This window comes from Calliopsis andreniformis, chromosome 3, assembly GCF_051401765.1.
Source record: "Calliopsis andreniformis isolate RMS-2024a chromosome 3, iyCalAndr_principal, whole genome shotgun sequence".
NCBI classification, from domain to species: domain Eukaryota; kingdom Metazoa; phylum Arthropoda; class Insecta; order Hymenoptera; family Andrenidae; genus Calliopsis; species Calliopsis andreniformis.
The window spans coordinates 13,674,050-13,689,322 of record NC_135064.1 but is presented as its reverse complement, the minus strand read 5'-3'; the positions used below and the strand labels follow the sequence as shown (position 1 = coordinate 13,689,322).

At 37.6% G+C, this 15,273-nt stretch overlaps 1 protein-coding gene and 1 pseudogene across 3 annotated transcripts; one reads left to right on the top strand and one right to left on the bottom strand.

Annotated features, from left to right (window-relative positions):
* Positions 1-44: 44 nt before the first annotated feature.
* Positions 45-7,429, bottom strand: LOC143189033 (dipeptidyl peptidase 9). 3 transcript variants are annotated; one of them, XM_076393646.1, is made up of 12 exons: positions 7,355-7,429; positions 7,134-7,246; positions 3,812-4,063; positions 3,567-3,701; positions 3,321-3,483; positions 3,006-3,247; positions 2,609-2,920; positions 2,249-2,535; positions 1,853-2,181; positions 1,528-1,779; positions 1,189-1,461; positions 45-1,105 (listed from the first exon to the last, which is right to left on the bottom strand). In XM_076393646.1, exons 3-12 carry the CDS (start codon positions 3,979-3,981, stop codon positions 758-760), a joined length of 2,511 nt encoding a protein of 836 aa, XP_076249761.1. In that variant the 5' UTR covers positions 3,982-4,063; positions 7,134-7,246; positions 7,355-7,429; the 3' UTR covers positions 45-757. The 3 variants fall into 3 exon arrangements, with proteins under 3 accessions (XP_076249761.1, XP_076249760.1, XP_076249762.1); XM_076393645.1 differs by lacking the exons at positions 7,134-7,246; positions 7,355-7,429 and adding an exon at positions 4,159-4,306; XM_076393647.1 differs by lacking the exons at positions 7,134-7,246; positions 7,355-7,429 and adding an exon at positions 4,165-4,302.
* The window catches only part of LOC143189037 (uncharacterized), an 80,952-nt pseudogene continuing 71,757 nt past the window's right edge, over positions 6,079-15,273 (top strand).

Sequence of the window (15,273 nt, the reverse complement as noted above, 5' to 3'; positions counted from 1 at the left end):
ATAACATTCCATTTTCTAAATAATAATAACACACACTAACAAAATATAAAATAACGAGTTTATTTATTGACATATAATCAGACATTCGTATTAATTGTAATGATGAAATTATGTAAATACTTTTTCCATTTAAATACTTCTTATTGATGATTATTGTAAATCTGTGAGTGATTGATCGCGCATATATATACAGTCAAGCGTAAACCGGTGACAGCCATAAGATATATTTCTGGCAAAGGTGATCAATATTTTGTAAGTACAGTTAAGGGACAATTCTAAAAAGGTTTATGCTGTTCCAATGACGCGTATGTATATATGTACAAAGGAATTACGAGTATTGTCAATTTTCTTACAAAAGTAACAATAAGTGTTCTTGTAAAGCTCTATAGGACTTCATAAAAAGATTGCAAATTGCATTAGCTACAGGTATCACGATGGTTGTATATTATAAAAATCAGATTTGAAATGACGTATATTTTTCTTACAGTAAGAATAAAACTATTCTTACGGATTCTTTAAAATTGGTATCACTTCTGTTATAAAACTGCAATACTGTACAAATAGATATTTTGAGTTTCTTGTACAGAATATAAAATAGACTTTATATTAAGCAGTGCCATCGCGAACCTGGGATGATGAATAGTTTTCAATTTGATCAATCTATTTACATAAATTAATGGCAGTCACTTAAATTATAGAAATTGACTTAACCAGTGTTTATCATTATAACTGCAATAATCAAATAAAAACGGTGAATTCATAAATGGTTCTGTAAGAAAGATAATAACGTGGTTTCATAATGTTTACTAGCATCCAAACTTCTGAGACTATGTCTTTCGTTAGGATAAACTTGCAATTGATATGGCTTGCCAGATTTTACAAGAGCGTTAATCAGTTGACTTGTATGGAAAAAGTGTACATTTTCATCTATGAGTCCATGAATAATCAACAATCTGTTCTCCTCATCAGGGAATTTATCTACGTATGTTAAAATTGAACCAGTCATATAACCATGAGGATTATTTTGAGGTAAATCCATGTAACGTTCAGTATATCCAGTATCATAAAAATTCCAGGATGTGACTGGCGCACCCGCAATAGCTAACTAAAAATTATAAATATTTTTTAGGTCTACGATAATGTAAATATTTATTTACTTTACTGATTATTTCAATAATGAAAGTATACCTTAAATACTTCAGGATACTGTATTAAACCCATAAGGCTCAAATATCCACCATAAGACCAGCCATGTAAGGCTACACGATTCAAGTCGATATAACCAGTAGTTTCTGTTAACCATTTCAATACCTCAACTTGATCGTTTAATTCAACAGTTCCCATTCTATGTTGCAAATGGCTTTCAAATATTAAACCTCTGTGGTGCGAACCACGAGAATCGATCAATACCACGCAATAGCCTTGGGCAGCTAACATATGCATTCTTAAATGTCTCATTCCCTGTAAATTATAAAATAGATCGAATAAGTAAACCAACAATATTCGTTTTATTTGATAAATACTTACTTTAAACGTATTCGATACTAGCTGTACTTCAGGGCCACCATAAACATTCAATATTGTAGGATATTTTACACCAGATTGAAAATTATGTGGTTTAAAAATCATTGCGTATATTGTGTCGCCAGATGATATTTTATGCGTATATATTTCCGGAGCAAGCAATTCTGATTCAGGAACCGATGGTTCTAATAGATAACCAACAGGGGTTAAAGAAATACTTTCTACGGTCCAATCCGTCTGTGATATTTTGAATACCTGCGAACAGAAGGATGTCAGAAAAATGTTCTTTTATAAACAAATATTTCTATCATCGTAAAGGGTATCGTACTTGACAAGTGGGTAACGTTTTAATGGAACTGTATACAGTTACTAGCATCGTGCATTCTTTATTAAAATATATATTGTTGTAACTGTAACCCGGCCTCGTAAGTAATCTAATTTCGAGGGGGCGACGAAGCGACACAGCGTAAACATGTTGTTCCAATGGACCCTCGCGTAAACCACAAAAATAAACAATGGAGTTCACTTCGTCTACCCACAGTTTCCTGCCTAACACTTCCCAATCTCCTTGAGTTAATGCAACTTTCGACGTAACTCGAGGTTGCAAAAAAACACTGTCCATTTTATCCAATGGTTCTTCCACTTCATTATTTAAACCTGTGAAAGAAGGATATAAATTTCTGTGTCGACAATAGTTGAACAGTATATTTCACTAGTGTTTCACCTGCTATACTCGACGTTATTAGATATAAGTGTCTGAAGTCGGATTCTTCGCTACCCCAAAGAAACTTTACTTCCGTCGAATCATCCGATGGTAAGAAATATAAGAGATCATTAACGTTAATCCAGATCGAACTCTGCTCGGAATATATCACTTGAACGCTTGATGATGACGGTGTAAAATGATTTTCAGAATTATATACGTTTGGGGGTGGTTCACAAAAATTATCTATCGATAATAAGACTAACTCCAATCTTTGCTGTTTCCTGTCTAACAGCTGGACCCACACACTATATTTATATAAAACATTACGGAAACGATTAGTATGATGCGAGAAGGAATTACAGAACACTTTGGACTTACTATTGCGCATCGGGCGTCCATCCCACTCTCACCATGTATTCCATCCATGGAAACATAATGTGTAATGGATACTGGAGCTCCAATATTTCTGTATCAATGATTTGTAATGTTTCTGTTAGTCGGAATTGCACCATTTTCAAATTACTTCTAGCATTGGCCGTGCCAGCTCTAGGAAATCTAAATTCATCTATTTCTTCCGAGTTCGATGTAGAAGGGAAGCAGAATATTTTTACATCGCTTTCATCAACTTCTTCATATACTATTCTATAAACACCATCGTTGGACTTTGGTTGCCACCAATAACCAGTGTACCTAGATAAAAGCAACTATTTATTTAAAGACGATATATATTGTTATTAAATTAGAATGTGGTATGTACCATCATTAAATTACAAACCTAGTAAATTCCTCTTGCATAACATAAGAAGGAGTTCCTGCAGTAAGAGGGTCATCTGCTAAGCTTTTGCCACCTTTTCTCGCATGAGTCAATCTTACAGAGGAGCCCGTGATACTGTGAGACAAATATAAATCTCCCGAGCATGTGTGAGCAATTAACGCATTGTTCCATGGACAAATTTGCGGACATAACTTTGCCCCCGACGTTGAGACACGAATTTCAGATGGAAACAGAGGTCCTGCCTAATAGGAAAACATACCTATTTTTTACAATTATTTTAACTTTACATAGAAGCAAGAGAATACCAAGAAATACCATAAATCCTGTATCTATACACTGATAAAGACTGCTCGCAGCTGGAAAGACCAACTTCCCACTATCTGGATGAATTTCATAACTAGTAATACCCCATGTTGCTAATCTTTTCCTCTCCCATAACAACTGTTCTTCTCTAGATAATCTTTTAGTACTCGATACCCTGCAAACAACCACAAACATTCACAAGAAACTATCAGTACCAATACAAACATTACTCACAACCTTCAAAATAAATTATCTTACGTTTGAAAATTTGCCTCGATAACAGGTTGCCAGTGAAGACGATAACCATTAGCATGCTCCGAATGTGCAATATCCACGTACAACAAAGTGGTTTCCCATCCGTTGCTCGGGCTGCTGAGAAAATATATTCTGGTGCTAAAAGAAAGCATATATCAATTCAGAGACGCATTCCAAACATCAAGCAGATTATTCTTATCAACTCTGCCCAGGGGGTTAGGTCCCAGACGTTCCACGTTTGATCTTACCGTCCATCAGGTAGAGATCGAAACGTTATAGAGCCAGGTACAGAGCCGGCTGATACTCCAGACAACTTTCTACGTAGATCGTTCACGACGCTCCTCAGTTCCGACCAATTCTTTCTCGCTACCGCGGCATCGGAAAGGGCCCGGTCGCCCCCCTCATTGCAAGTCTCCATATTTTTATCGTTCCTACCTCCGTTCTCGGCAAGTTACTCATGAAAGGATGAACGCTTCGGCACGATCATGTCAGACGGTTTCCTAAAAGTTGTACAGCATCGCTGTGAAACAGTGCGGAAACCACGGCAGCCGCGCATCAAGCTTATTTATAGGTTATGTTCGCGGATGGTTCTCACTTTCACCTTCCCTCCGACGACTGTCAGTCCTCTCCCTTCCCTCGTCGTTCCGCGACATTAAATTTCGCGAAATCGCGAGCACTGGCCTCCTCGGTCCGCGGCTGCTGTCAAAATCCCTCGAGTTGTCACGAGACGAGCCGGTGTGACAACTCCTCCGTCTATCGGCAGTCGTCAGACACGAGATCTCATTGTCGCGAAAGAAGTAACACGTGAGGCCGGATACGCCGCGTGTCGTTCGCGAATTATGGGACAGATTAACGAGTCCTTTCTTTCCGCTCCGCTTTTCGCGACACGTTCATGCTCGCGTCACCTTCTCAGAAAGCGATGGTAATAAAAGCTCGACAGAACTGGCGCGTCGTCGCCGTATCGTTCTTCGCGCGGTAACTTTTTGTCTCTTGCTTTTCAAAATTTTTTCTTCACCGCAACTTTGTTCCCGATACGCGTGGCTCTCATGAATTCTTCGCCAGTGGTTCTCAGTGCTTGCCGCCAAGTTACGATTGCAGATTTGGCGTATCTTATCCTGGTTGCATTTGTAAATCATTCATATGCGTCACGTGAGATTGGGTTTATTGTGTCACGTTGGCTTTTAATAAACATCAGTGAAAGTAATCAGTGAAAGACTGTCCCTGTAAATAGTTTGTAATTTATAGATATTGTTATATGAATGCTGGGGCGAATGGATAACTGATTTTTCGATATTTGTTATTGAGTAGCGGATCGCTAGTGAATTGTGGAATAAGTCTGTACTCGATACAATAAGGAAATTATTTTTGGAGTTTAGTTGATGGGAGAAAGGAGTTTATAATGTTCAGGAAAATGTGCGAAAAGAAATTAATTTCAGGGAGCGTTTTGGGTGCTTTGAGTGTCCCAACGTTTTGCGTCGTACTTCCGGCGGTCACGTGTGCTCAACCGTTAAATATTCAATATTAAACCCTCGCTTTATTTCTTATACCTTCTTGAATAATTTTTATGCTCAAGCACTTCGTGTACCATATCCGAACAGTTTCATTAATTATTTACGACATTTCCTCAAATAAATTACTCCCTTGACAGCTTGAATATTTTAGTCGGTATTCTGATGTGCATTGTCATTGATTTTCTCTTCGAACTCTGGCGGCGAGACTCCTTTTACTAGTGAGTGCTAGTGAGACAGTAGTGAAAAATGAAGAAATTATCGATCTACCTATTTTTGGGAAGGTAATTTGACAGAAGAGGGATAGTTGACAAATGAAGAGAACAGTTCTTGATGATGCATTTACAAAACGTCAAAATCGTCACTGGTTAGGATCTTTTAGAAGATTGTAAGACGCGATCTATTGTCCATAGATTGTGCGAGTGCGTTGCAAATTATCGTTCACTTAGCTGTTGCTTATTCCGAAAACGGAAACAGAGTCGGGTAAAATATTTTGAATACTATTTTAAATAACAGATGTTGTACAAAGCTAAAGAACTTTTTAGTAGAAATACTATTTTTAGTAAGAATTTTTGATAAACGAAATATTCTTGTTTTAATAACCATAGACACGAGACAAAATATTTTACTATACCTATTAGTGAGAATGTAAATGGTACCTCAATATATAAGAAACTTTGAAATTTGACAAAATCAAGTAGCTTAAAAACAATATGTCTCTCAAAAATCACTATGTATCACTACATTATAGATTAAAAATAGTTACGTTATACGTTTGTATTTGGTAGTATTTTATTATAACTATTATAATTTCAAATATTAATGAAATTAAAACATCTCCTTATAGTGTTTTGCTACATACAACATGTTTAAGGTTATCAAACAAGAAATATACTTACTTACAAATGAACTAAAAATAGGTTAAAAGAAACAAAATATTTAACAATAAAATTGTAGTATTTTTTTTTGTTTTTACTTACTATTTTCTATTTATTTCTATTTATTGTTTGAAACATATAGCTTCACCAGTCTTGAGCAGAAGTATGGCTGGCCATTTAAGGGTACCAACGTGTTTCTTAAAGCGTAGCTTGGAAAAGCCGAAGTTTAATTTGTATACGATCGAGAAGATCAAGAAAAACCAGGCGGTAAGAATAAATGTATACGATCACTATAAGTGAAAGAAAGAACAGATCACACGTTTTTAACAGAAATAATCGCGCTTACTCAACGTAACTTGCAGCAAATGCGAGACCACGGTGCGCTTTACAAATTCTCCACACAAAGCGTGACTACTGAATAATAGTCTGATCGAAAGATTAATATTTATTAACTTATAACTGCATCGATGACCGTGAGAAAATCGTGTGATAGCGCACGGTTGCACACACAAACGATTTTCGCAAACGTTTTGCGTTCTTCCGAAAGTGCACGAATTACCGAACCACACGTGTCGACCAGCTTGCGCAAAAGACGATATAAGTCTTGCAAATATCCAGTAATGGATATTCGTGATACCTCGGGAGAGATATCGACAGACAACCCGATGTTTTTGCCGTGAAAAAAATAAGAAACGTAAACGAGTACAATCACCTCGATAACTTCTCACCTCGTATAAGTGAGGCTATTTTCAGAAGAGAGTCGATAGAATGTTGTTGCAAAGTTTCGTCACAATCGAACAGATTATTTATTTTTGTCTTCATTACCATTAATTTTTAACGACATTTTTATTATTATTATTCTTCATTGTCATGAACCGTATAAAAGGTTTATTATGCAGTTTTGCTATAGATTTGTTAACGATGAGTTAGTGGCGAGAAATTTATTTCTGAGATCGTCTTACATGATAACGACTCTTTTTTTAGAACTTGTTTGCTCTAAAATAATTTTAAGATATAGCGAATGCAATATATTCTTCTTAGAAACTCTTGACTCGCTAGTGGTAACGTGTTTATGGAGTGGAGACAACTCATTTCTGATGTTAATTCTTGCTCTGGTAGCTCCTCTCTGTTTAATACATTATTTAAACTAATAGAAATTAGAGGAGTAATCATAATTAACTCACTCGAGATGAAAGGTTTCTTATGACACGATCCCCAGGAGCCAAAGTTTTGTTTTGGTTATTATATCAGACACGTTGTGCCATCCGTCTTTTTGGCTAGGCACTACATTGTACACCTGTTGTGTAATGTGTCTCGAATAGATTAAGAAAGGAATAGCAATGACTCTATATTAAGAGAATATTACGTAGACATGAATTTATAGGGAAGAGATATTATACTTTACCTTCTTTTGTTTACCACTTTTGTCTTGCATTTATTTGTGTGCTCTCCAAGTTTCATTCACTTCTGGATACCTTCCTCCTTTCAAACGCCACGTTCAAATAAGGCACACGCCTCCCGTTCTTGAACGCCAGTTACGACGCGAGCCACTAAAAGCTTGCGTAAATGCGGGAAGAATCGACATAAATATTAAACACGGGCTCGCTCGAGAATAACGTAAGAGCTGGTCATGTTATTTCAAACTCAGACCGAAGTCGGGAAGGCTGACTAGTTACGCAACGTATCCACTGTGTTCCAGCCCGCTTGAAACCTCCCTTTCTAGTTGCACACAGGGACGAGGTCCGAAAATTCGCCCCAAGGAACAATGGCACTCTTGGTGCAGAAAGATTATGGATTTTATTAGATAATCTTGTTTCTTGTTAATGATCTTCAAAACTTGATATGAAATTTTGAACTTATAGCGAAGAAGTAGTGAATAGACCAGACCTAGAATCTTACAAACATAAATCTAGGAATCATTCAGCCCAATTGTGACTGTTTGTAAATCCAATAAACATACAATTCATTTTTCGTTGCTCCTTTAAAAAGGAATCTTAAAAATCATATATACAAATCACTCAATATTAATTACGAATGCAGTCCTGTTTTTAACTTCTTTATCATCATACTTAGTTCAAAATTTCACCGCCAATGGCGTTGCATCCATATTCCATTCTGAATCGGTAATCTAATGATCTCGAGGTCACAAAGCAAGTGCCAGAAAATTACACTGATTAACAGGTATATTCCATAACCATCGATATCGATTACAACTCGCTATAATCTTCCGATCTAAGACAAGTAACACCTCTCTAACGAATAAGCTTCATTTTCTATCTCTTCGAAATAAAAAATAAAAAGATAATTTCAAAAAGTAGAAATAAAATATCGATGAGCTTTTAACGTGAAAGTACTGTTTAATTAAAAAAAAGACAAAAATCTGTGAGGATCAGGAACAAAGTTCCCATGGACGCAACACGTTTCCGCGTCTCGATCGAAAATCGCGGGGATAAGGAGGGAAAAGGGGGAAAGGGCAAAAGGGGGACAGGGAAACGAGGCGGGTGGATTTGATTTGTATCGAGGCGTAGAGCTGCGCTGGCGGCACTCCCCGTTCCGAGAGGCCGCCAAAGGATCAGGCTGAGTGTACAGAATCAACTAGGCGGCCACGTGATCGATACTGTAAGCACAAGGCCATTGGATAAAAGACGAGGGGAGAGTTGGACTTTCGATGGCGAGTGTACTGCCAGCAGATGCTTCTTGTACGGTCATGACAGGCTCGTCTCGGATTTCTGTGATTTCCCTAATGAAGTTTTCTGCGTAGAAGCTTTTAACCTGGCTCCTTCGGTCAACCTATTCTTTCATGGGGATTTGTGAGCTTGCTCACTAAGGGGAAGTAATTTTTCCCTCCGTTAAATTCTTCATTCAGAGACCGTTGCGTACTTTTTATGGACCTAGTATTTGGGAGGTAAATTGTAAAGAACTTTGTTTTTGAAAAATTATAGTTTTATGTAGGCACACTTCATAGTACAAATTTGAATTTCAGAGAGTAATGTTCATTCACGTTATTTTTCTAGATTTAAAAAATGTCAAATAAATTTAAAAATTAGGTAAATTGAAAATTTTATTATTTTAAAGGAAGCAGAATATTTTAACATAATAATAAATCATTGATAGGTCGGAATTTTTAAAACAGTAATATTTTATAAATTTTGAATTCTTTTTTTGAATTTTATAAATTCTCTCTGTTCCCTTAACCGTCAATAATTCTTTTGTTACTTCACAATGCAACTGAAAGCAGTATCCATGAACTAATTCCCATAGAGTATTCGTCGTCTTCTAGGACACATACGTGGTAGTTTGCTAATCTACCATCTGCATCGTGCGCAGTACCTTTTCGATTGTATACCGATCGATGAATCAGACGTTGAATCGCGGGAGCCACGAGCTTCGATCCCTAATTAATTGCTGTCGAGTCTGTCCTAGTGAACACGACAGCTAATCGAGGTAAAAGCGCTCCTTCGAATGCGACGCCTATCCGACAACGGTGATATCCCGACCTAAATTTATTTTTAAAACGTCGGCGGCAGTAGAGACTCCTGCTCGAAGCCCGTTTCGCTCCCTCTTCATCCTCACCCCAAAGAATTCCCGTAGAGGTCAAATGTCGCGCGTGTTTCCCAGATGGCCTACACGTACCCGCCATTTCGAGCGCCCTGTGTTTTACTGGCCTTCCTGCGACTTTTCCATCCCTTCAAATTCTTTATTCCTAACGAGAGACCCAACCCTGTCATGTTTCAGTTCATTCTAATTTTCTTATCTATAGTTCGTGTACATTGACGGCCAAATGTGTGGGACCACACCTTGGTAGAAGAGTAAACATTACTTATTGAAGACTGAATAATAAAATAAAGAAGTCATCATATTGAGTATGCATAAAGATTAAATTGATGTAGGATTAGTTCGCATTAGTTAAAAATATAGGAAGTATAAATGGTGTTCGACGACAGGTGTCAGAAATGTTAAGAAGTGATTCTACATGTTAAAATAAAACAAAAATCAAGAATGACGAAAATGCGTTTGAGGCTTCGTTTCAGAGCTATTAATTATTAAGAGAACGCGTAATGTATGCGTGAAATATGTCTGACGTAAGATTTACTCTACCAGCGAAGTGTACTAGCCAGGTCAGACACAGCGAAGTCAGTAGAATAAGTCCCGAGTCAGACACTTTTGACACAAATTTTTTAAGTGTTTTCTGAAGAGTTACCAACTATGTTATCAATTTTGTTATTCTTCATTTTCGTCTTAGTTTAATATATAAAATCACTTACGTTTAATAATACTTTATTTCATAGGTAATTTATTGTTCGCGGCGCGGCGTCTTGTAAATCTTAGACGCATGCTCGTGACTCGGAAACGTTTTGCGTAAAAACAAGGGAAGAATAACGTAGAAAGAATGGAGCAACCGTCCAGGCTCGAGGCCATCAAAGATTTAAGCGCCATATCTCTTTACCCCGTCGCTCGTCTGTTACACGCCGAGTGTCTCTTGCCGACTCTTCTTCTCTTGCCTCCGTCTCGACTTCACGATACAGGTGAACTATTTATCAGCAGTCTGAAGTGAGTTACCACGAATGTGCATTTCGGGGGAACGAAAGGGCCACGTCTGGATCTCGTGTTTTTTCTCAATCCATACCACCTTGTAAATATTTAACTCTTTTCGTACCATTATATTATATTAACTCCCCTATAAACAGTGTTTTAGGACAAAATGTCACAATGGCGATTTCCCACATAACAATATTTTAAAACTTGATGCCACTATAGTAGTTTTCTTGATTTTCTTCAAAATTATGTCCTGGAACCAATCCCCATTATAGTAGGTTTTCTTTCTGAGTCCCTTCACAGATTTTCAATAGTTGCTACGTACATACCTACATCGGCCACTGTGAAATATTTTGTCATACTTCTTTACGAGGCATTATTAGATATTCATAAATACGATTGTAACTATATTGCTTATTTCTTTTAAACTTACAAATTTGTTAACTTAATAAACCAGAAATAGAAGCACAGTATTGTTTTGCTTCGTCGACAGTTCATTGTTACGCAAAGGTATAAAAGACGGCAGTACAGTATCTTCGTTATGACCTCATATCTCACCGAATCTATAGCCAATAACAATTTTTCAAATCAGCTTATACGCTACTATCTCGCCTCTGTTTCACCTTTGTTACCTCTCCTTCGTGTTTTCTCAGTCGATACAAAATTACTTTTTAAACGAACTTGGAATATTTTCGTATTCTTGCCAAGGGTTGAAACATTAATTGCCTCCTCCGCCTTCCCATCGTTCCTGCACGCTTTATTACCGAGCGTCGGAATCTTGATGCCCGACTCGGGGATCCACGAGTTCGCCAGCCTCGCTAGTTGAAATGCAAGACAAGCGGCCGGTGTGCTTTACTCCTTCAACTTTTCTCCCTTTCTTTTCCCTATTCTTCGCCCCGCTGTCTTGCTCGTTTGCTGGAAGCTCGTCTGGCTCGCTACATAATGCAGCCGCCCGTATTGAATACTTCGCCGCGGTAAAGTGATAAAGAAATCCGCGAAAAGCCCTTCCGACCGACGTTAGCGGAATATTAGGCGACCTCGGCGTCGTGCTGTGTCTAAAAGGGATCCACGGGCTGTACCAAAACTACGAGCCTTCCGAATTAACCCCCTGCGTCAGGGTAGCGAATCACACGCGTGGAAGAAGTTAGGTTCCAAGTGTTGGAGTAGGTGTTGGGGCGTTGTTGAGGTTAATGAAGAAAGAGGGATTGAAGGGAACATGGATATATTGATCTCTTAATGAGAGGAGTTATTTTGAGGACTATTTGTATACTTGAAGGTTCGAGGAAAAGAATTATGCAACTTAGGTGTTTTTTAGAATTTTTGCTTCTTTATTCATGGCAAGCTTTATTTAAATTGTATCTCATTTTTTCTTCGAGATTCTAATGGAATTGTTTAAGAGGGAAAGAAAAGTCTAGGGGTTTTTTGATAATTATTAATTTATGTAGATGTTTGTTGATAATGATTTAAAATTTCTAAAACATACTTAGTACTTACTTTATTATGTAGTCCAAACACGTGTAGCTTGAGAGGAATCATAATCAGGGCGTTAATCTCCTAGTTTCCCACTTTTGCCACGCGCCAACGTTTTCGCGTTTTCAGGCCACTGCTTGCTGTGTAAACGGATCGATACGCGCAACACGTTGACCCTTTAATCGCTAGTGTCATCGTAAAGTTTCTAGTTCTTGGAATGTCAACTTTCTTTGCGTTAAAATATTACTGAGCTTCAAGGAAAAATTTTAACCACTCATAGTGGTCAATGAATAAAAAGTAATAATCCTTCATCTGTGAAAAGGTTGTACGTACAAGATGTTCCAAATAATTTGGATACAATATCAGGAGTGATGCGATAAGATAAAAATAATGAAAAAATTTATATAAATAGTGGTCCTATTTGAAATTGTTCTAAACATTAACTAGTTTCGTATTTCTTTAACTTTTATTTTTGGTGCACTGTGCATGAGATGTAAAAAAAATATTTTTTTATAATCACCTTCTATAGGTAGACTCAGGTGCTAACTATCTTCTGTAATTATTCGTCTGATTTTTACTGTAAATCAGTGTGAAGCTATCAGACTATGTAGATAGTCCAATGTAATTCTAAGATTAGTCTAATGTAATTCCACTCAAAGCAAAGGATTAAGTGACGTCAAAATATTTTCCACAAAACCAAGAGCAAACGTTTTCCCGTTAAGATCACTTTCAGTTTTGTATTCCTCAGGTTGGACATGAACGTGACGCATGACTTCTTGCGTGTTCCCTGGAGGAATCGCCATTGAATGCGCAGCATTTTAAAATGCGATGCTTATTCGATAAAATGTCCGTCCCTCTTACAGGAAATACGAATGAAATTGTTTCAAGACACGATATAAAGGGTGCGTCTAGCGAATGGGCTAGACTATAACCCAGCTTTTATGGACGATAAACAAAAATTTGCCCAGAAAAACTTTGCATTATTTAACAAGCTCTATTACAAACTATATGAAACAAATTTGAATAAGTTTTACGATTTGCAATCGAACAATTAGTGAAATTTGTAGAGATCAGTTCAGGGTTGGCAATGAAGGTGCAATAAATCGCGCGAAGGGGGTAGGCAACCACCCTTATGAATTGCCCCACTTCCCCTTAAGCTAATATCGTTCCGCAAGCGGAGGCTACTTACGGCCAGTGATCCGCTTAAGTAATGCAATTTTATGCCTAGCTAAAGTACCGATAAGCTAGAATAAAAATAGGATAGCGATCGACCGACCGATATCGGAGAGCAGCTCAATACGAGTAGATCGATTCGATGGAAGGGACGACGCGACACGGATCGCCAGGCTTTCATTCGAAGTTTAACCCTTGGGCACAACTTTAATCGTTCGAAACGCTCCATTCGCATTTGATACGTCAGGAGCCCGAACCCTAATAGATGAATCTTTCCTTATTCTGATACATCGGGTCTCAAAACTTCCCCTTCGTAGCTCTGAAAACTTGCTAGCCCTCGTAAACCCTCGCTCTCCTTCTCCAATGAAGATATACATAATAATATTCTGGTTTAGAGTGGTTATTTATAATTTCAGTTTTATTGAAAGTAAAGTTATAAATAGAAAATTATTCACTTCGTAAATAGGATAGATAAAGATCAAGCTTGAGCAAAAATCATTTAAAGTGGGAAATAAATTTTTGAAGCAATGAATTATTTTGAATTTCAAAAACAGAAAAATCAACCTTATTTTTTGCTGATCACTTAAATTATATCTTACTATCAGCTATTCAATTTCACGTACAAACATCAAAATTGGTATCGACTATTTACTAATTTTTTGGAACAAATTTTTATCCGAATAAATCTCATATATGTATTTAAATACAAGAGTGATCAGGAATTGTGTTCTGATCAGCAACTCGGTCCTTGACAGTAATCGTTTAAGATGAGATTTGATTTCAGAATTTTATTTGGTGTATCTTACATATTTTAATAACGTGAAAGTGTCGAAACAATTATGCACGGTAGTGTACATACGTCTTCTTCCGTCCCTCCCACGATATCATCCCACGCGGACGCGCCTCCCAGTTCAAGGAGCAATGTCCCACCGCTTCGACCACGCCACACAAGCGCAGGAAAATCTTCATCACTTACCTCGTGATCGTTATTTACGTAGCAACGACGGCGGAGCAGTTTCCCTCGTCGCAGGGTCGTCGGCGGCCCGTATTTTCCAGCGGGCGGCAAGTAAATAAATAAAAATCATTAATGGATCGCGTGACCGTGTTTCGTGACGCGATTTTTCCCGCCGAGAGGGAAGCGAACTAGGGTGAGGAATACATGGAAGAAAACTATACGAAGCTATAGGGGGGAATATTTTACACCACGTTCCTCCTTCGTCGCCGCTCACCCCACCCCTGCTGTATTTACACTTTCCAGTGTGCAAACATCGATCGGTTTTTCGATTACGAGGAAAGTTCCTCCCTGCTTAATAGATCCATTCTCTTCTCGATTTCCGGGTGCGCAACAGCCACGACACCACGCATAGAGGGGAGTCAGGTTAAGTACACGACACATCGACGGCATACAGAGTGTCCTAGAACTGGTGCTGCAAATTATATAATTATAGAAACGACGTCAAATAATTTCCCTGAAGCAAAGATGAAACATCTATGTGACTACACATGTGGGCAAAATGTATGAGCTATGCTAGTACCATATGTTTAACCTGGGAACATCTTTATATACTTTTTACTTATTTTTTCATTAATATATTTCTTTATTAACGAGCAATTAAATATACTCTTGGTATACAAAATTGTACAATGTAGACATTTCTGTGGTTGTAAGGCAAAACGACCTGTTATATTTTCAAAAAATTCCAGTTAAAATCTTAATTGACATCTAGAGTACAGAATCCATATTTCCAGAAAGAACAAGGGGCATTAAAAGAATTTTTCACCTAAAAATAAGGGTTCAAGACCACAAGAGTTCATAAGACAATACTGAAGCTGAAAACATTAAACATCAATATCTCGAAATCAGAAACATGTGACGTAGATTACTTAAGAAATTTTGTTTGAATTTCGTAAATGACAAAAGAAATTTAAGGAGTCGCTGTATTTATTCACATTAACATATTTGTCATAGAATCTGTAATATAGAAATTTTTAAATAGAACCATTGGCTTTCTCTTGTGCCACCAGTTCTGGCACACCCTGTATAGAGTTACGTAGAGGGTGGCGCGTGTGAGAACCTAGGCGAAACGACCAGCACGGAGGATGCGTGTAAATGTCCCTCGGCTCCCTCGATGCTCGCATCTTTAG

Coding starts and splice junctions, on each gene's coding strand:
- LOC143189033 (XM_076393646.1), bottom strand. CDS start 3,981: ATGGAGACTTGCAATGAGGGGGGCGACCGGGCCCTTTCCGATGCCGCG. Junction 3,248..3,320: donor GTATAGATACAGGATTTATG/GTATTTCTTGGT, acceptor TTTTCCTATTAG/GCAGGACCTCTGTTTCCATC. Junction 1,106..1,188: donor AGTATCCTGAAGTATTTAAG/GTATACTTTCAT, acceptor TATAATTTTTAG/TTAGCTATTGCGGGTGCGCC.